The 23,014-nt window shown below is 45.6% G+C and overlaps 1 protein-coding gene across 1 annotated transcript in view; it reads right to left on the reverse strand.

Annotated features, from left to right (window-relative positions):
• PCNX2 (pecanex 2) overlaps positions 1-23,014 on the reverse strand; it is a 449,190-nt gene that overhangs the window by 19,078 nt on the left and 407,098 nt on the right. The window contains exon 32 of the mRNA XM_088448947.1: positions 4,160-4,350. Within this exon, the coding sequence (XP_088305073.1) occupies positions 4,160-4,350 (191 nt within the window). The remainder of the gene's footprint in view (positions 1-4,159; positions 4,351-23,014) is intronic.

The raw sequence follows: 23,014 nt of genomic DNA on the forward strand, positions 1-23,014 counted from the left end.
AAATTCTTGGGTTAAAAATATTTTTATTCTCCAAACAAAGCAGCATAAAAATCAACATAAAAAAAGTAGTCCAATATAAACGACCCGCTGGGATATATAAAGATACCTTTTGTGGAACATCTAAACCTGAATTCAGGTGAGTTTGTTCCCTAAAGGGGGATACCCGCATGTAATACCCTTAAATTTAGATTGAGGAAATATGAAAGATACCTTTTGATGAATGCATCTCACCTAGGATAGGTGAGTCACTCACTAGTTCATCTCGATCATACCTATAATGCATGGGATTTATACACAGACTGTGTTTTTGTTTCTCTTCTTTTTATTGAGAGGAAGATTCCATAGTACGTCGGGAACCAAAAGAGAAAGACAGCGCCCTGTGGACCATTCATTTGTGTTGTTTATATGTAACTTGACAATGCCTTCAATATTGGGATGTCTCCCTTAGGATATACTGTATATTTATTAAAGAGTATTTTCAGGATATCCCATGAAAACAGCAGTTTTCATGGGGTATCCGCAAATACTAAGGATTCCCAGCACTTAATATAGAGGGACCACAGCACTTCCTGCTAGCACATGTGCGGGGTCAGCAGACAGCGCATGTGCAGTAATGTGCCGCAGACCAGAAAATGAATGTAAAGCAATGGCAGTGATCGCTTTACTTTTACACATCACGGGGATGTGCTCCTATTGGGGAACCTGTCCCTGTATGTGATTTTTGGTACAGATGTGTCCTCATACACTATTGCCACAGTCGCACCAAACAGCCATTCACGTTGCGCCAGGTTCCGTGAAACTCAGCTTGCGCTGGGCATATTTTTTTCTTAAATTTTTTACTTTAATCTGCGAAAAGATGTGTGTCTGAATCTGTATAAAAGTGCTACAATAAAGCGGCCACAGCTTTTTTTTACACCAAGTTTTGTTTTAGAGATTTAGGGGTCTATTTATTAAGCAGTGAAAAGTGTGGAGAAGTGAACCAGTGGAGAACTTGCCCATAGCAACCAATCAGCTTTCAAGTAGCATTTATCTAGTACAGTCTATAAAATAATAGGTAGAAGCTGATTGGTTGCTATGGGCAACTTCTCCACTGTTTCACTTCTCCACACTTTTCACTGCTTGATAAATAGACCCCTCAGACTCAGTGTCATATATCAAATTAATCAGTGCAGTCTTGCGAGGCGGTTGCACATCCCAGTGATCTATCATTTCTATAAGTGGCGATAAGAAACCCGATAATTTATAAATATGGCCCATAAAAGGAAGTCAAAAGATGTGCCTGGTATCAAGATAATATACTGTACTCACAATGTTAAAACCCCTGTGTGTAGACAGAGCCGTAACTAGACTTTGGTGCTCTGGGCCAAAAAGAGCATCCCCCACCCCACACACACACACATTTATTCAAATGGGACATGCAGGGCCGTAGAGAGCCTGGCCGGGCCCGGGTAAAGGAAGGGGCATGGCCACACCCCCTTGATAAAAAAAAATATATACATTTTCAGCACCGCGGAGGGGGGCACTGTAAGCCCCCAGCGCTAAGCGGGAGGGGGGGCGCGATCAGTGTGATCGCTCCCCCACGCAGCCACAGGAGACTGCCTGGCTGCTGCAGCAGCTGTGAGCAGTCTCACACAGCAGCCCAGCACAAGCTATGTGATGAGCTGCTGTGAAGGATGGAGGGGGGCGGCGCCGGACTGTACCCGCTCCACCCCCCCTCTCGGCGCCATAGGATGTGCACCCAAAAAAGGGGCGTGACCTCATGGGGAAGGGCCATGACAAATCTGATTTGTCCCTTACGATGATGAAGGAGTACCAATCTGAAGGTATAGAAAGAGTGCTACTTGTAATGTATATGCAGCAAATATAAGCTGCACGGAGATCCGTGTATATACCCTTTGCAGGCATCTGAACTTTCTCCACTCTACACTCTCACACCGATGCTCTGCATAGCTGAGCAGCAGTGAATGGATGTAGTATACACATTGCTGGCTCTTAAAGAGGCTGTGGGGCTGTCCAGCAGCTCCTGGACACTGGGCAAGCCCCCAGCATGATGAAAATGGGGGGTGAGGCTCGCGGCTGCGTCATATTCCTCATGTCCACGCCCCCTTGCTGATAGGCCATGCCCCTATTTCCGGCCGATGTCCCTCTTCTACATCTTGAAAACTTGGGAGGTATGTGACAATATTTTGCAATGTGTGTATTAAACAAAAGAGGAGGTGCCTGAAGGTGTCCTCATTTAGGGGAGGTCGGCCAAGGAGGAGATAGCGGGGTGGCCAGGGATAAAAGAAGAGGAAGTTACAAATGAAAGTGATTATAAACAGAAAATAAAATGGTGCCTTTTGCACCCTAGTTACGGCTCTGTGTGTGGACTTGCTGACCACTTGCAGACATTTGGATTGAGAGTAGAGTTAAGTTAGTTTTTTAAAATGTAATTCGCAACAAGTTTACTGTAGTTAATAATAGAATTAGAAAATCAGCAAATTGTTTTGCAAACTAAAATATAATTTCCTATAGGATGCTCCTGACTTTATTTAGAACCCAGTCATGTGGTGCATACACACGGTCAGATTTTGTGTCAGATCTGAACGATAACAAGTTTAAAAATCGTTCATATCTGAATGAAAATCTGACATGTGAGCGTGCAACGATGAATGATGCGCGTTCCCGCTTGTCAGATAACGATATCTGATGTGTTTGCAGTCAGATTTGGACGATTTCATTCATTTTAATACTGTCTGAAAACAGTAGATTGCAGCTTGTGATTGGTCTGCCTTCTCACACAACCACTCCAAAACCATTTAATAATGTGGGTTTTTTTGATTTTCAGCTTCTGTATTCTAGAATCCACAAAAACAGATTTATGATAGCAGCCAGGGAGCTCTGGCAAGGAAGAGTAGGTTTTAAGGTAAAGATAACCTATTTGGTAGTGCAGCTTTAGCTATTCACAAATACTCCTCTAAGGTTCTGGATTGCTCTGAGGTGTATAGCTTGATATGTGGCTTGTATGGTCATTGTTCATGTACATCTGTACTGACATCAAAATACTTTCTTGCTATCTCCCTGTTTTTCACTTCAGCCTGCTAATCCAATTACAAACCTAGGGGGAGATTTATCAAAGCTTGGAAAGAGATAAAGCAGATGGAGATAAAGTACCAACCAATCAGCTCCTGTCTTTTTGCAGGCTGTGTTAAAAAAAAATAACAGTTGCATACCTCCCAACTGTCCCAATTTCAGCAGGACAGTCCCGTTTTACAGGCACTGTCCCGTTGTCCCACCCGCGGGCCGCAGTGCCCCACGGCCGTGGGAAGTTGAGGAGGCTGCCATGCGCATGCTCGCGTCATCCATCTATACTTTGCCAGCTCTGGACAAGGCTGGGGGGCTGTCCAGCAGCTCTCGGAGCGCTGGGAAAGTTCTCAGCATGCCGAAAATGGGGGCGTGGCTCACGTGGTAGGTATTTCCTATGAGGCCACACCTCTTGCCAACAGGCCATGCCCCTATTTTCAGACACGTGTCTACGGCGCACACAGTGTCCCTCCTCCCCATCATCATGTGACCTCTACAGCTTACACTTAATAGGGACATATATAAAGCTGTATATCTGTGGGCACACAGAGCAACTAATCCTATCTTAAAAAATACACCTGCTCACATTCAAATACATATATTAGTGCATCATGGTGGCAGTATCTGTGGGGTGCAATACACATTTGATGGGAAGAGGTTTTTCACAATGCTAGATCATGGAGTTCCTTGCTGACTGGGGCCTAAGCAAACAGGAGATCCTATATTATGGAATGAGAGATGAAAATGAGCCTCAGGCGTGGAGAAGGAGTGCTGCATATGTTATTACATGTTACTAAATGTACATACATAACATACATGTTATTAAATGTACCATAGATAGGACTTACATTTTCCAGGTGAACTTTATATTAGAAGTAAATTATGGCCCTTTGTTTTCCGTTTGATTTAGATATATTCATTTTAGATGAATGTGTATTTTTCTTAGGTCATCAACATTCATTTATAATATAAATGACCATAATTTCATTCATCAATGAAGATTGTTATATATTTACATAGTTTGATGGAAGACATGTCTATCCATTTTACTGCATAAAACGTGCACATTCTCCTTTTAAAGTAACAAATAGCTCACCTATAGATTGGTGTATTTTTATCTCCAATGATTTTGCATCTGAATTTTTATTACAAACATTTGGTGAGTTTCTGAAGCTTTGACTGCTATAGCTTTCTGAGTGGCTGGTAAGTGCAGAACAGCCTCCTCCACAGTCACCTTCCTCAATACGGCCTCCATCCTGCTGGCTTCTGTCATATTCCTTCCTCATCCTGGATGAATACAGTTCCTGTTAAGTACCGGATTACTCATTCAAAAATACAAACACACAATACACAGTGAAGTACTCGCTTACTATTGTGCTGTACACAGATATGAGTGAATTTCCCAATAGTGTCAATCTGTTCCACCAGCATACTATAAAATCCAGAGTACAATTAAAATTGTTTTGTTGGTGCAGGTCATCATTTTGAAATTTACAGTACATGCTTCATAAGGTAAACACTGATCTAGATTTCTAAGAGAGAGATAGAGGGACTGATTCAGAGTAGCACGTAAAGCTCATCGCAGCTGCGATCACGTACACATTGGTCGTACGAAAATATGCAAATGTCGCAGCCATAAGAATTTGTACTGAAACGCCTATTGAGCCTCTGAGCAACCCTATGGCCGCCAGAGCCGTTACCACTGCATACAAGTACCTCCCCCACGGACATACATTGCCCATCAAACTCCCTCAATCCCAGTGACATACTCTCCCCACCCAATCCCCCCAACCCAGGGATATACACAACATACACTATGCACCCTATCACCCCCTCTCCCCTATGGGCATACACTGCTTGACAAACCTACCCCCCCCCCCCCACAGCCCCAGGAACATACACTTCTGACTCCCCCAACCAAGGGACAAACACTATCCAGGCTAAGTTATGGGGTCAAAGGCAAGGTGACATTAATATCCTTGTACTGTTTGTAATTCTTATTATAGGGCATAGCGGAGGTGGTGCCTAAAACCTTCTTCACATTACCCCTCCCCCTGGCCCCAGGGACATACACTATCCCTCCGCCACCCAAGACATATAGTACACCCCCCGCCCTGGGAATATACACTATTGTTTATGTACTGGAGGATGGGGTGCCATAGCATGTGCCTGCTTAGACCACCCAGAAGCCCTGCAGTTGCCTCTATTACAGTGCCCCGCGGCCTGCAAGACAATTGGGTCAGGCCCAATTCATCCTGCAGCATTTGTGTTGGTACTGTTGCCAGCCCGGGCACATAAGTGACCACAATAAACTACAGCTCCCGCCAACTCTTGTGCCAGGTGCTAAACAGTCGAATACACATCGCTCTTGGGGGATGGAGCCAAGCATGTCAGGAAGTACTGTAGACAGGTCAGTCTTCTGTGGGGGACTGGGGCAATTATGTATCTTTTATTTTTTTTCCCATTGAGGCCAATGTGTTTGCTATTTTTCTGTGAGGGACAACGTGTGTGTTTTTTCCTGTGGGGTCACAAACGGATTTATTTTTTTTATTATGCAATGTTTTTTATCTGTGCATGCATCTAAGTTGCACTGCGCATGCTTGCCGATGGTGTTCGTACAGAGGGCCTGATTCAGAGCTGAACGCTCTGACCAGAGCTCTGAATCAGGGCCCTCCTCCCTGAAAATGGAGCGTCCTCTTGGACGCTCGCATAGCTGTGGGTGACCACCCACAGCATATGCGAGCGTCCATGATGATGGTCACGATGGTCTTGACCATCGCGACCATCGGGCTTGCGATGGAGACCCTGCGGTAGGGTCTCGCTGCCGCAAGCCCAGGAGTGATTTTGGCTCTATCAGAGCCAAAATCACTCCCACTGACATCACTAGTGATGTTAGTGGGGCCGGCCCCAGACGGAAGGCGTTCCCATGGGAACGCCTCCATCTGGCAGGCACGCCCACCAAAGGGGGCGTGCTGTCAATCAACATCGACAGCACGCCCCCTTCGGTGCGAGACCCGGAGCGACAGCTTGGCTGTCGCAGTCCGGGTCTCGCGCATGCGCACGACGGAGTCCCTCCGTCGTGCGCATGCGCAGTGGGGGAACATCGACCCGTTTGCGAGCGTCCTTTGCTCGCGAACGGGTCTGAGTGACCCCCAGAGTCAGAGACAGATTCAGACACATGAACAAAGAAGTGTATCAGAAATGCTAGGACATCCCAAGATTTTTCTATTGAGGCCAATGTGTTTTTTTTTTACCTGTGGGGACCAATGTGTTTTATTGTTTTCTGTAGCGGCCAATGGGTTAGTGGTTTTTCTGTGAGGGACAACGTCTGTGTTTTTTCCTGGAAGGCACAAAGTATTTAATTTTTTTCTTGTGCAATGTTTTTCATCTGCGCATGCGTCTGAGTTGCTCCGGGCAAGCGTCACAATGGTTTTCGTGCAGAGTTGCAGTACAGACTCAGACGCACACACACAAAGTGTATCAGAAACGTGTTGGGTGTTCCTGGGTGGTTACAGGAGGTTGGCTAATCAGATGCAGATGTAACACAGTATAGGCATGTTACTGGAGTTGCCCCCCACACCCCCATTTTCCTTGGCTTTCTTTGTCAAAGCAAATTAGCCAACACAACATTCCTTGGTGGTGGTGGAGGCTGGAAGGGGGTTTGGGGTGACACTACCTAGGCAAGCCCAGAATGTATAAGACCCCCTTAATTTCTGTTGGATTATTTGCTGGCAGTCCTAATGGGCTCAGACAAATAATAAACCCTGCAGTTGGACATTACACATCGAGGGTCATTCGCAGGTCACCATGTTGGTAATTAAAAGAAATATGCATAATAAACACCAAGGGTTACATGTTGCCTAATATCTCGTGAACCATAACGTAATAACAACATCTTCTCCTTCTGTCATCAAACTGTCCAGGCAGAAGTCAGTGTGCTGCTGGGTACATCTGTTCAATTGAAATGCTAAATTCTAACAAAGAATCACTCTTTGCCCAGTGCCAGGCTGAACAGTACTAGTTCCTGACAGTCTGAGAACTGCCACAGCACTCACTGACTGTGACTGAGTCAGAGGAGACTGGCCATGGCGCCATGCTGCATTCAGCAGCATAGCCCCCCTGATGATATCACCTGACAGACCTGCATGCAGGTCCAACGGATGATGCTGCTGTCGATGCGCTGGCACGTGCTATCTTCATTGGCATAGCGGTTACACACTGGCCGATGTGGACAAAATGTTGTCCGATCCGCCAGATCGGACAACATAACATCTAGTGTGTAGCTGGCATAAGGGCCCCATGTAAGCTAAACACCAGAAGCATTTTTTATTTAGGGTGGCAGTGACACAAACGAAAATGCCCCTCTGGCGAGTTACAGCAAAGTCCTCCTTATCGGCCACATCCTCCGTTCAGCTGCTGGCTGCCAGCGATGGGCTTCCGTGTAATGCGCATGCGCGACAGTCCGTTTGCGCATGTGCATGCCACTTAACCCAGAGGGGACCTGGTAGTGCCTGGAAGGCTTCGCTGAAGCTGGAAAGGCAGCGATGGATCCCTGTTGCCGGCAATGGGGACCGCATCGCTCTCGCCATCTAAAGATGACGAGAACGATGCTGTGACAAACAGCAGTAATCTTAGATTACTGCTGTTTGTTAAATACAGAAAGAATGACATAACCCTTTTCCCTAGCGCTAAAGGGGTTATGCATCATTGATAATGGGGCCCTAAGTATGGAGCTCTCTGCTGGTAGAGGGGCGCTGCTGGATAACTGAGAGATGCTGACTCTGCTGGGAAAGGGGCGCATAGAGGCCATCCTGGCCAGGGATGCTGACAGTGCTGAATGACTGATGAGTGCTGTGCTGGGAAAGTGGTGCTGTGCTGAATGCGTAGTGTATAGATCCCCTTCAATAGTTGCACCTGGAAGTGACATGCAGTCCACTTCCAGGCTCGTTTTGCTCGCCACGCTTCGGGCACAGGTTTATATTCCCTCTTTATGACCACGTGGATAGTAGGGAATGACTTTGGACAGTAACTGATGACATCAGGGTACAAATACTGAAGGGGATCTATCCACTGCAGTGCTGAATGAGGGGTTCTGACTGCTTGATAAGGGGTGCATAATTAGACCTGGGGTGCTGTTTCTGGATGTGGGGTACTAGATGAGGCCAGGGGTGCTGTGCTGGGAAAGGGATACTGCATGAGGCCAGGGCTGCTGTTTTGAGAGGAGTGCTGTTCTGTGAGGCAGTGTTACAAGTCACGGTCACGCTTTCTTCTGTTGCTAGGAGATCGGCACGCCTGAGGAACTGATGTATCATCCTCAGTGCAGCATGATTGGTCAGTCCTCCTATTTGTACACACTGAACTTTACGACCTCACCGACTATAGTGTTCCTGTGGGTTCACTTGGCTCAGCGGCATTAGCAGTATCCTGTCGACCCTGCTAGAAGAATCTCCCTCTCCGGTTCTATCTCCCAGCTGCCTCCAGCTCCTGTGGTCTCTCCTACGGCTCCCTAGCCGCACCATCAACTCCCGTACTGTGCTCCGGCTTCCTAATACCACCTGTGGCTTCCTAGCTGCACCGGCAGTAACGGCTCTCCAAGCCGAATCAGCATTTTCGACAGGTCAGTGGACGCTAATTTGTACACAAACTTGCTCAACTTGTACACAAACCGGTACTCTAACTTGTGTATTGTCCATCAGGACTTTGGATGCTAAGTTGTATCAACCTGTACACAAACTTGTACTCCAATCTATGTAAATTCCATCAGAACTGTGGATGCTACTTTGTACACTAACCTGTACACAAACTTGCACAACTTGTACACAAACTTGCACTCAAATTTATGTACTGTCCATCAGGACTTTGGACGCTAATATTGTACATTACTTGTACACAAACCAGTACTCAAATCTGTGTACTAATTATCAGGACATTGTATCTGGTTCACTGCTCAAGCCACAACATCGACTCTCAAAGCCAAATCAATTGTCAAACTCTTCAGCATCGGCTCCAAGCAGCACCATCGGCTCTCAAAGCCAAATCCATTGTCAAACTCTTCAGCATCGGCTCCAAGCCGCACCATCAGCTCTCAAAGCCAAATCAAAAATTTAATTTTCCTCAGCAAAGGCTCCAAGCCACAACAACGGCTCTCAAAGCCAAATCAATTATCTAACTCTTCAGCACGGGACTCAGGCCACATACTCGATTCCTACTGTTGCTCTCAACATCGAATCCTTTTGCTACTCCATGTGAATTGCTACTACTTCGAGCTATAAGTCCAGACGGCCGCCTAAGTGCCGGTGAAAGTATCCCAATTCTAAGGAACCACGGGCGGATGTTATTGGCAGAACATCTCGCTAGCCTGGTTCTAGACTTTTCACATGGAGTAAGCAATTGGATATCATAACAGGTGGGCAGTGAAAGGGTAGTATGTGGTGCTGTGAGGTGGGCAGTAACTGGATCAATGTGTGTGCTGTATATATGTAAGTTTGTGTGTCTGTGTTTGTGAGTGTGTGCATGTAGCTATACATCTATCTATATAGAGAGAGAGGGAGGTGTAATAAATATGTAAAAATGGGGGCAAATGAATCACAATTTTATGTCCTCTGCCAGACTCCTAAAGAAAGAAAGAAGAGAAAAAAATAAAAGGATCACCTAAGAGGTAAGTGATACTGAGTATCATGTAAAAAGAGGTGGGGGAGAGTGTCTGTAGAGTGTAGCGTGGTGGGATTATCTTGCCTAGGGCACCAAATTGGTTAGGGCCGGCTCAGCTCGTATGTATGTACTGTATATTTGATAGGAGTTAAGAGATTCAGCATCTTTTGAGATTAAACACATTTTTGTGATTTATAACATCTGAATAATTGTGTGAACAAGACAAAAGAGATCAGTACAAAACAACCAAAAAATGATGCAGGGATTTATCCATTGAGGTTCACTTATCAGGTAATGCCACAATTTACCAAAAATCCGTGGGAGAGCTGAGCAAGACACAACTGCCTGGCACTACTACTGTAGCTCAAAACACTAAGGGCTAAATTATCACTTTGACAGGCCAGTCTCTACAGCTGTATGTATTTATGAGACACAAATGTGCAGTTGTACGGTAAAGCCCATATTTGGGGTTTCTGGGCCTGATTCAGAGCCGGACGCTCTGACAGAGCGCTCGCTCTGAATCAGGGCCGGCCCTCTGGTCTTTTTTGAGCGGCCTCCTGGCCGCTCGCATAGCTGTGGGTGACAACCCACAGCTATAGCGAGCAGCCATAATGATGGTCGCGATGGTCAAGACCATCGCGGCCATCTGGCTTGCGACTAGACCCTTGTGGTAGGGTCTCGTTGCCGCAAACCCAAGAGTGCTTTCGGCTCTAACAGAGCTGAAAGCACTCCCACTGACATCACTTGTGATGTCAGTGGGGCCGGCCCCAGATGGCAGGCGTTCGGATGGGAACGCCTCCGTCTGGGCAGCCACCCCCCCGGCCCGCCCACCCACCAAAGGGGGCATGCTGTCACTCAACATCGACAGCATGCCCCCTTTAGTACGAGACCCGTGCAACGGTTTGCCTGTCGCTATCCGGGTCTCGCACATGCGCACGACGGCGCCGGCTCCGTTGTGCGCATGCGCACTGGGCCACCATCGACCTGCTTGCGAGCACATAGTGCTCGCGAGCGGGTCTGAATCAGGCCCTCTGTTCCACTCATTTTAAAAACAGAGTTATAGAAATAAGTAATTAAGTAAAACCTGAAACAATTTACACTTTAAAGTAGAAAGTGTATTATTTATAGAATTATAATTATTAGGCTACATTGTGCTAAACTAAATAATGCCACTGATGTGGATTATCACCAGCAGTAATCCCTAAACTAAAAAGAGATTTTTATTTGTTGTGCTCCCACCTTCTCTGGGTCTGACTGGTCATCTGACCACCACTCTCACTGTGTGATTAAGGTAAGTGAAAGGAGGGATAGAGGGGAATTAGCAAAGGGGGACCGGGGGGGAGGTTATCAGGGTGAAATAGTTGGAAGTAGTAGGTAGCATGGGAGAACAGAATAGGACACATAAGTATATTTATAATGGGTGCACCCATAGTATATTTACATTGTGCCGGCAAGCAGGTTCAGATTCCTCCTCATCTATGGCACCATCTTCACAGTGACATCTTCGGGAACATGTCGCCGCACAGTGAAAACAAAGACTAGGACACCGTGCAAGATCTTTGCTCTCCTATGCGCATGCTCCATCTCTCTGAAAATAACTGGGAAGATGGCGCCGCAGAGGAGGGACCCGTTTGCCAGCACAAGGTAAGATGTGGAGCTTACTGAGGGCCCGCTACTCAGAAGAGGGGGCTCACTGCACATGGTCCCCCTAGGGCAGTGGTGGCCAACCTGTGGCTCTTGAGCCACATAAGGCTCTTCCATTGTCCTGATGAGGCTCCCCTGACTGACACTGACTTCTTCCTCTGCTAGGCATGCAGCTGTTCAGAGAAGACTCGTTCTTTGTTGCAGCAGTCTGCTCCGCTCCAGAGGCATGCATGGGTGACATGGTGACATCACGTCGCAAACAGGTGGTGGAGCTCAACTTTTGACTGAACCTGTAGCCACGAGGACGCGGTCGCAGACGCCTGAGCCTACCTTGGTGACACAGACAATCTGCAACAAGGTAAGAGCTGTGAGGGTTTTTCATTTGTTTTTTCCTTTTATTTGTGCCATGTGAGGGGCTGGAGTGGTCCATGGAGTGGGAGGGAGTGTGGGGGAAGGTGGCTGGAACGGAGTGGCCCAGGGAGAGAGGGGGTGGGCTGTAGTGACACCTGGGGGGCTGCTGGAGTGACACATGGAGGGGCTGGATTGTATTATGTGAATGTTTTTTTTTTTCTTTCAATGTATTTTTTGTGGATGTGGCTTTTTCAGTGTATTATTTAGGATGTGGCTCTTTCAGTGTATTTTATGTGGATCTGGCTTGTTTCAGTGTATTTTATGTGGATCTGTTATTTTCATTGTTTTTTTTATATTGTTCTGGCTATTTCTTTCCCTTTATTCCCTTTAATAGTTACCTCCATGGTGATTGTGTGCATGCACTTTTACATGCTCCTACAAAAATCATGCCAGGGGCGTGGTTTAGCTGGCACAAGGCCACACCCCTTTTTGCATATACGCCTTTGGTGCGCGCATGATCTCAGCTCTTTGACATACCTGCTCAACTTAGGCCCACCCTGGTTAATGCTTGGGTTAACAAAGCGGTGGTTTGCTGGGCTGACCAGTTGGTTACAGGTTTGGACTCTGGTACTTCCAGAGCAGAGTTACGTCTACTAGCAGAACACATATGTGAGTCTGCAGTTTACATGGGAGAAGCTTCTAAAGATATCAGTCAGATTAGTGCTCGCAGATCTGCTTCGGCGATTTAGGGCCGCAGAGCCCTCTGGCTGCGCGCTTGGCAAGCGGACACAGAATCCAAGCGTGCTGTAGAGGGTTTACCATTCAATGGCGATATGCTCTTTGGCCCGGAATTAGACAAATGGATATCCCAGGCCACAGGGGGTAAGTCTTCCTTCCTCCCGTAAACTACACCGGCTCCCAGAAAAGCTTACACAGGACCTTCGTTTCATTCCTTTCGTGCGCCACATTCCTTTCGTAGTAGAGCCAGAGGGGCTCCCTCCCAAGCAAGAGGCGGCAGAGGTAAAGGCTGCCCACACACGGTTGCACGCAGACAGGAGCCTAAGCCAACTGAAAAACAGGTGGCATGACGGTCTTCCGTCCCACCTGGGACCACCTACAGTGGGTGCCCGGCTGCAAGGATTTCAACATGTTTGGAACCAGACGTCTCCGGAACCGTGGATCCGCAGACTAATTTCCCTGGGGTACCGAATAGACTTCGAGGTCCCCCCTCCGCCTCGGTTCTTCACTACAAGTCTGCCAATACCTGCAGACAAGGCCAGAGTTCTACAGGAGGCTATCCAGTCTCTAGCAGTATCATCTGTGCTTGTTCCGGTTCCAGAACATCAACGAGGTATGGGGTTCTACTCAAACCTGTTTGTAGTACCCAAACCGGATGGATTGATCAGGCCCATCTTGAACCTCAAGTCATTAAACCTGTATTTGAAGATGTATCGATTCAAAATGGAATCTCTGCAGTCCGTTATTGCGATCTTGGAACCAGGAGAGTTCCTATTATCTCTGGATATCAAGGATGCCTATCTCCACGTTCCCATCTGGGAACCACACCAAGCCTTTCTGCATTTCGCCATATTGAAGGATCATTATCAGTTTCGGGCATTGCCGTTCGGGTTATCCTCGGCTCCCCGCATCTTCACCAAAGTCATGTCAGTCATGATTGCTCTCCTTCGGTCATCGGGAGTGAACATAATCCCTTATTTGGACGACCTGTTACTCAAGGCGCAATCGGTATCTCTTCTTACAAGTCATGCCCTGCTGACATATCAGACTCTAACCCAACATGGTTGGATAATCAACTTCAAGAAATCAAATCTCAATCCGTCCCAGAGGCTCCTGTTTCTGGGCATGATCTTAGATACGGCATCACAGAGGATCTTTCTTCCACTAGACAAAGCCTGGGATATCCGGTTGTTAGTTCAGCTGGTCCTCAGGCCAAAGAAGGTGTCCCTCCTTCTTTGTCTGCGTCTCCTGGGGAAGATGGTAGTTGTTTTCGAGGCACTATAGTTCGGCCGGTTCCACTCCAGGGTGTTTCAGCTGGACCTATTGACACAGGGGTCAGGGTCTCATCTGCTTCTACATCGACAGATCCGTCTGATCCCACCTACCAGAGTGGCCCTTCTCTAGTGGACACAATCCAACAATCTTTTAGCGGGCCAGAGATTCGGGGTGTGGGACTGGATCATCGTAACAACGGATGCCAGCCTTCGAGGATGGGGAGCAGTGGTCCCCGATTATCACTTTCAGGGTCAATGGTCTCCTCTAGAACAAAAGTGGCCCATAAATGTGTTGGAACTCAGAGCAATTTACAATGCTCTGATAGAAGCAACAGAGTTTCTAAGGAATCGTCCGGTAAGAGTTCAGTCCGACAATGCAACAGCCGTCGCGTACATCAACCGCCAAGGTGGGACTCGGAGTCGCATGGCCATGCGAGAAGTAACTCAGGTCCTCAGTCAGTAATCCTGTCGGCGGTATTCATCCCGGGTGTGGACAACTGGGAAGCAGATTACCTAAGCCGCCAGGATATCCATCCCGGGGAATGGAAGCTTCATCCAGACGTGTTCAACACGCTGATACGTCGATGGGGATGTCCTCAGGTGGACCTCATGGCGTCACGATTGAATCGTCAGCTCCCGGTATACGTGTCAAGAACTCGAGATCCGCAGGCGGTGGCAGTAGACGCTCTGACAGTTCCGTGGAACTTCGACTTAATTTACCTCTTTCCTCTGATTCCACTTCTTCCTCAACTACTAAAAAGAATAAAACACGAGTCAGCCTCTGTCATTCTCGTGGCTCCGAACTGGCCTCGGAGAAGTTGGTTCGCGGACCTTCGGTCCCTATTGGCAGACGATCCGTGGCCCCTTCCTCTGTGCCCGGATCTGCTACAGCAGGGTCCTTTCGTACATCCCAACCTAGCGCAGCTGCGTTTAACGGGGTGGCTCTTGAAACCGATATTCTAAGATGCAGAGGAATCCCAGACTCTGTCATTCCCACCATGCTACGCACCAGGAAACCAGTTTCGGCTGCGCATTATCATCGTATCTGGCCTTCTTATATCTTGTGGTGTTCCAGTCGGGATCTTCCATCTAGGACTTTTCGGTTGTCCCGGTTTCTGCTTTTTCTTCAGACTGGTCTGGATTCTGGCCTTCGTCTTGGGACTTTAAAGGTGCACGTTTCTGCCCTTTCCATTTTCTTTCAACGGAAATTGTCTCTCATTCCTGAGGTGCAGACGTTTCTTCAGGGGGTCTTGCGTGTGCAGCCTCCTTTTGTACATCCAATAGCTCCCTGGGACTTGAACTTAGTGCTTTTGTTTCTTCAGTCGTCCATGTTTGAACCTTTGGAAGAGGTTGAGATTAAGTATTTGTCTTGGAAAACGGTCCTCCTCCTGGCTCTAGCTTCGGCTCGTAGAGGTTCGGAAATTGGGTGCTCTGTCTTATAAGCCACCTTACCTTGTGTTTCATGCTGATAGGGCGGAACTCCGGATGGTAGCCGCCTTCCTTCCCAAGGTAGTGTCGGCTTTTCATATTAATCAGCCTATTGTGGTACCGTCTTTGGTGGAGGACTCTGGTGGTTCTTCTACCTTGGATGTGGTTAGAGCTCTCCGCATCTATGTTGACAGGACTGCTTCTCTCCGTAAATCTGAGTCGCTTTTTGTCCTCTATGATGCGGTTCGGAATGGTTGGCCAGCGTCTAAGCAGACTCTGGCACGTTGGATTCGGTTATATTCATCAGGCTTATGTTGGTGCCGACCGCCGGCCTCCTTCGTCCATTTCGGCTCATTCCACACATTCAGTGGGTGCGTCATGGGCGGCCGGTAGAGGAGCCTCCACGTCACAATTGTGCCGTGCGGCCACTTGGTCTTCAGTACACACGTTTGTCAAGTTTTACAAATTTGATACGTTTGCTACTTCGGCATACTGTTTTGGCCGTCTTGTTCTGCAGGTGCCACAGAGCGTTCCCGCCCGTGGGGAAAACTTTGGGACGTCCCCAGCATAAGCACCTCCAATGTCCCCTAGTAAATCCTTTTCTCTGATTCCACAGGGGACACTGGACGCCCACCTCAGCGCTCTCTGCCTGCCTGTTTGGTTTGTTACATATGTTGTATGTTTTGATTGCGTGTTCTCTCCTTTTTACTCCGCTTGTTCTCCATCTCCTCTCGGTCTCCATTTTCTAAACTGGGGGCTGATGGGGTATAGAGGGAGAGGAGCTTCACACTTCTAAATTATTTAAAGTGCCGGCTCCAGTTATCCACACCTCTATACCCCAGCGTAAGCACCTCCAGTGTCCCTTGTGGAATCAGAGAAAAGGATTTACTGGTAGGTACCAAAATCCCATTATTTGTTGGTTCAGAGTGCACTCTATTAGATGCTTTCCTTTTCTCTTCTTTGATATTCTTGTTTTGTATTTATTAATTTTCATCATTTGTTTTAATTTGTTTTTCAGATTTTCCAATAGTAATCCGGCATCTCCTGCTTTCCAGCCCCGTCCCTGTCTGATTGCTGCTCCACTCCCATCCTACCTCCCCCCCAGCCCCACTGCCTCCTGTCCGTCAAAACAAAAGTCTACTTATCTGCTAATGCTAGTACTATTTTTCAGTATGCCCGGTGGTAGTGAGAGTAAAAAGTATAGTAGCGGTCTGTCGGGTTATGTGCACTAAACAAATCAAACAAATTATACTTATCCAGAACGTGTCGGAAAGAACTAGAATGATCCTGCCCACAGAAAAAGGGTGAGATCTATCAATTTTGAGTTCCAAGACTATGTTAAAGTCACCCAGTACAAGTATTGCCCCTTTTACTCTGTTATTGAAGAACAGAAGTTTTTTTTTAAAGAATGGGATTTGACTAGTGTTGGGGCATATAATGAAACGACTTACTGCAATGTTCTAGAAGACTCACCAGATTTAAAAATCTACTATTCTTATCAGCATACTGGTTTGTCAACACAAAAGGGCATTGACGTTTAATAAGTACTGCCACTCCCATTGTCTTTCGTGGACCATTACCAGTATAGCAATGTGAATATTTAATATTATAAAAAAGAGGAGGGGAATCAGCAGCAAAATTGGTCTCTTGCACAGTGACTATATGAGCCCCAGATTTATCAAAGTACAGGTTGAGTCTCCCATATCAAAATATTCCGAAATATGGAATATTCCGAAATACCAAATTTTTTTAGCATGACTAAGAAAACTTTGCTTTCTGATGGTTCAATGTGCACAAACCTTGTTTAAAGCACATATTATTAAACAAATTGTATACAATTACCTTCAGGCTTTGTGTATAAGGTGTATATGAAATATAAATGAATTTCATGTACGTTCACAAACTTTGTTTGAGCCACAAAATTCTTTAAAATATTGTATAAAATTACCTGCAGGCTGTGTATATAAGATGTATATAGAACATAAATTCATTCTGTGCTTAGATTTGTGTCCCAATCCCAAGATATTTAATTATATTATGCAAATATTCCAAAATACGGAATATTCCGATATCCAAAATACCCCTCGTACCAAGCATTTTGGATATGGGAGACTCAACCTGTAGCATAAAGCGATTTTACTTTTGTTTGGTGAGTTAAGTCCTTTTCCCTTAAGTTACATTAAATTGAGCATGACTCAGTGTATCAAGTGCTTGCAAAATGTGTAACATATTCAAAGGCGAGGACATATGTAGTATTTGGATGAGTTCTACCATATGAGCAGATTACTCTGCCAAAGTTTCCTTTATGTGCCAGCTACATGAATTTACAGAGTAAGTGGTTTTCCTATAGGGGCTTTGGTCCCATCCACTTTTTGACCTCATTTACCAGTGGTGTGGTTCACTATCTACTTCAAAAGGGTTAAAATAAAATTAAAGATACATTTTTGGTGCCATTCTTCAAGAGATTTTGTGTAAGCCTATATGCACTCGGGGACAGAGGGCTCGATTCAGACCCGCTCGCTAGATGCGTTCGCTCGTTAGATGTGTACTGAAATCCGGCTAACTAACATCAAGGCAGGCGATAGCACAGAAAGGCATTAGCACACCCACTATGTCTTGGCGTGCGATTGCTCTGTGTATGCAGACGCCCACCAGCCTGTTTTAAGACGCCCACTTATGCACGTCATCTCCAGGACGTGTATGCAACCATCGGTCAGTAACATGGAGTACCATCGGAAGAGAACGCAGCGCGTGGTCGACCATGCCCTACCGCAAGCACTTTAGTGTCAAATTCAGCCAGGTGACGTGTACTATGACGCTACGTCTTAATTATACACGCACCCTGCGGTCGCATCTCCACTCCCCCATTTTCATCGACCAACCCGTCACCACCCATAAACGGCTTGTCCTGTCACTCACTCAGCTGGGCAGTCTATGCACAGCGGGAGAACGCTTCCCGATCGCTCGGACTGGTTCGCACACGTGCACTGCGATGCATACGCAGAATGCAAACATCTGCTGGCTGCGTGCGAACTCATCTTAGTGAGTGGGTCTGAATCGGGCTCAGAGTCCCATTCTCATGTGCTGTTTGATGACTTGCTCCAGTTGGAAGGGGACTGGATCACCATTCCAATTTCTCACACAAGAGGTGACCAATATTTTCAGCATTATGCTATGTTTGTTTGTATTGTTTATTTTGCATATCTCGGAGACATCATTGACAATTTGAATGAGACAACATTTTAGGATATGGTGAAGATTCCAATCCATCTATGTTGGGACTATACACGGGTGATACATTTGAGCCTATTTTCATGTTTGCTATAGGAAGGAGAGGAGCCTAGTTATGAGTGAGCGGTCCATATTGGGCCAGCCAAGTGTTCCATACATTGGAAAATTGAGAATGGTGGTCATGGAGGATACTAGTAATATGTTCAAACTAGGGATGTGCAGGCTCGGTTCTACTCGGTTCCGTTCGTTTTTTTTACCGAATCTTATTGGGTTTCAGCTGTCACGAGTTTTGGATAGCCAATAAGATTCGGTAAAAAAAAACGAACGGAACCGAGTAGAACCGAGCCTGCACATCCCTAGTTCAAACATGTAGATTTGCCTGCTATGAGGTGTCCAGATACAATGAGGATGTGATCGAAGAGTTTCTAAGTATGTGTGAAAACATCAGGTATCTGGTGAGAGAGTAAAACATAGGAGAGATTAGTCGGGAGGGTGACTTGTTTTATACCCAATATTAAATCAAGGATTTTGAGCCAACAGGACTGCAATTTGCTACAGGTCCATCAAATGTGGGACAGGGTGCCATGCGAACCACAATTCCACCAGCAAAGGTTCAAGAATGTTGGATAAATGTGTAACAGCAGATGCAGATCCTAATACCAACAAATCCTGACCTTTTTCCTTAAAATAAATATGGAGCTCCAGGATACTTCCCTTCTAATTCGAGACCAAACCTCTGGTTCAAATGTCTACCCCATGTCCTTATCCATGGTGTCTCATTTCCATACAAGTGGCTGCTGGGGAGGTAGCGCCTTAGAAACTGGTTTATATTTTCTATACATAAATCATGTAGTGTAAGGGAATGCAAAGGAAACCAGGGTTGAGGTGAGAATATTTAAAGTACGTAGGAGGGATTAACTGAAATAGCACCCAAAGAGAGATAGAGGTGACCACCAATCTCAGGTGGTGAACTGGAACTATCAGGGGCAGCAGCCTCACCGCTCAAAAGGGGAAGAATAATATTAAACCTCTACACGCAGTCAACAATACCTGTTTATACAACACAAACAAAACCAATCATCTAGCAAAAGAATAATAAACATTTCAAGAGTACTTACTATATAAAATAGAAAATACTCATGATCTAGTATAGACACAGCATGATTAGCCGGACATCAGAAATCAGGTGGGTTAAGATAACCAAGCATAAACATAAAGAAAGTATGAATGAAAGAAATGGGATGTAGTCGGCATACCGGCGTGCGGGATGCCGACGATCTAAATACCGGCGCCGAAATCCCGACAGGTCGGGATCCCGGCACCAGTATCCCGACCGTTGGCATCCCGAATGCTAAGTATCGGGGTGCACGGGTAGGGTAGCGTTAGGTAGCGGGTTGGGTTTAGGCATTAGGGGGAGGGTTAGGCACCGGGAGGGAGGGTTAGGGTTAGGCACCGGGAGGGAGGGTTAGGGTGCGTGGAGGGGGAGGTTAGGTTTAGGCACTAGGAAGGGGGGGGTTAGGTTTAGGCACCGGGGAGGGAAGGTTAGAGTTAGCGTAGGGGTTAGGATAGTGGTAGGGAAAAGGCTTACCTTGCGTTGCCTATGGGTGTTGGTATTCTGGCTGTCGGGATGCCGCTGTCGGTATTCTGAACAGCGGCATCCCGTCAGCTGGGATATCATACTGCAGTGGAACCTTTATAAGAAACAATCAATTTATTTGGGTATGCCCACCTGTAAGGGTATCCAGTCAGGATGTCGACAGTCCGAATATTGACATGGACATAAGGTCAACAAGTAAAACGACAACATTCACAAATGTCAACGTGTTCATAATGTCCACATTTAACATGTTGACACCAGAATGTGACAGTAAATTCTTGTGTTATTTTTTAGGATTAAGGTTAGATTTAGGTTTAGGCTAAAATATGGAGAAAACTGTATTTCAACATTATGGTGTTGACATGCTATAAACATGTCAACATTTGTGAATGTCCACATGTTGCTTGTTGATCTAAAGTCCATGTCCATTCAGAACCTGACGACATTCTGAATGTTCACTTTTCATATTACACCCCCTGTCAGTAATGTTCATTTTTCTCTCCATATTGGTGGTCTGCGGAAATGATCTCCTTTTAGCAAAGATACCCTGAGAAATATCTCTATAGACCTGCAAATCTCCCAAAACTGCCATGAAGGTCTCCTAACGTCTAGCCGTCCTGAGGATATCATCTTTAATGTGGAAATAATGTAACCTCATAAGACTGTCTCTAGGATAGGGTTGCTGTATTATACCTTTAATCAAGTGTCGAAGCCTGATAATTGGCTGAGACAGAAGCTGTTAAAATTAAAATCTGCACGACGCCATTTTTCGAATGGCAACAAGAGCCCATTTTGCGAATGGCCGCCCAGCGCCATTTTAGCGAATCTCACACAATATCAGTTCATACGGCGATGTTATTATTTAGCGTTGTGCGATTCCCACGCAATAGAACAATGTTAAAGTCCTCATTATATAAATACATACATTTACTAAAACATATAATATGAACAATCCTGCAAAACACGTACCATGGTGTACTCCACAAACACGTAGACGCACAACGCTAACTAGCATCTTTTCTTAATAGCCTTACAATTACACATTGCACACTTACATAGGAAGGTTCCCTAGCATTAAGGTCAATACTCCAGATTTTATTCATTATTAATGATGTAATAAAGCGACTGCATTTAAGATCTCAGGTTTAGTACATGATAAGCAGACCGTGTTTGGTGCCATTCTGAACCACTGTTTATTTGCAGATTTCCGGTTCCATTGGCGAGGAAATTGCAACATGCGTCTGCAAATTATGGATCATAGAGAGTTAGGCATTGAAATGTACTCTGTAATGTAGCCAGTTTAGACTTGTTCTTCGGTGGGAAAACGGAAACAAAGAACTGTTGGAGGCTGAACTATAACAATATAAACTGACCTATGAACTGTATCGTACCAGAAGAACCAGGAAGAAGAACCAATGGGTTATGCCAACTTGTTCTATTGTATTGCCTATCTCTGCAAGGGTTTATATGCAAGCACCTTGGATCTGTTAGTTAGTCATCTTTCTTTGCTCTTGACGGAGGTTTCATAATTGATGTCGGGAATCTGGATTCAGAGCGCATGTGTATGTATTCGACTGTACCTTGTGATTGTATAATTTGTTTGCGCTAATTGTATTTAGATCACAGTGTGTAACTATCTTTTTGTGCTTTGGAACCACAATCCAAGTCTGGAAAGCAATTATTTCTTGTGCGACTTATAATGCTAAATAGCGACATTTAGGGTGTGTAGATCATTAGGTATTCATATCAGGGACACACATGAATAATGCAGGTTCTGTGGCTGAATAAAACCAGGTGAAACACACACTTAAAGTTAGGCAGTCACAGAACATGTGCAATTCATATGTGTCCCTGATTAATGGGATATTATAGAAACCCTCCTCTGGGGTAGTAAGTGTATTAAGTCAATAAGAAGGTCAGAAATTTGAATGCTAGGGAGACTTCTTTGAAAAAGATCCATAGTGAATTATTTAATACCCAAGTAGGGGACAGTCTCAGGTATTCCCCATATTTTAACCTTGTTTTGGAGTGACCTGTCTTCTAAGTTGCTGACCTTGCCCTGAAGAAAGGTTACTGCAAAGGCTCATGTAGGTTAATGAGGTCATTAAGGGATTCCAACGACTTCACCCATTTTGCCATATATTCAATTTGGCTACCCAGATAATGTATACTTTATCAACATGACTGAAGGGTCATACAAATTTCAGAGGTAATTTAGGACCTGAAACGGGTCAGAAGCTGTTTCATCTTATCAACCATGAGCTGTTCATTGTCCTCCAAACTATCTGCCAGAGGCGCTGATGCTGCAATGCCAGGGGGAGAGGGTGTCAGTGTACATTGCTGACCAGTCAAGGGAATGGACTTTACTACCCCAAAATCCTTGGATGACTTCAGTCTATTAGGACCCATGGTGAGGGAGTAAGTACAGTAAACCAGAGATCAGTGCATCCAGTCACTTACAGCAGGGGCTCCACAAAAAGATAAATTATAAGTCACATAAAAAAGGTGAGGGAATGTCAAGGATGAATTAGCAAGGCATCATCTTAAGAGCATTTGGCCAGGATGAGCCTGGCCAAATAGCCTCCAGGGAGACAATGGTAGGAGCTACAGAGTGTCCAGCAATATGGAAGATCAATAATAGCTACAGCACGGATAATGCAGCTGACATTGGAGTAGAGCAGCAGAATTAACAGTTATAGATATCTCCTGCACAAAACTATACATTTCCCCCCCATGGATGTAGTTATTTGTTTTCAAGCTGCTTTAAAATTGTGTTGTGGTTTGTGGATTTTCTTGAACACAGTAGTTATAGTGCATCAGGGCAGTAAATATCATTTAGAAACATACATAAATGTGGGATGACGATGTCTCAGTTTTAAAGAAAGCACATGCATTTGTGCAGCAACATGTATTAAAGACTGTGCTATAACTCTGTACTGTAAGTTTCATTGCACAATATTGTTTACTAACTAATAATAATTAACAACTAATTATATACAACTCGCAAAGTTATAACAATAATTATAATTAATTTCCC

Source organism: Taudactylus pleione, unplaced genomic scaffold (genome assembly GCF_031769625.1).
Source record: "Taudactylus pleione unplaced genomic scaffold, aTauple2 ptg000473l, whole genome shotgun sequence".
Classification (NCBI taxonomy): Eukaryota; Metazoa; Chordata; class Amphibia; order Anura; family Myobatrachidae; genus Taudactylus; species Taudactylus pleione.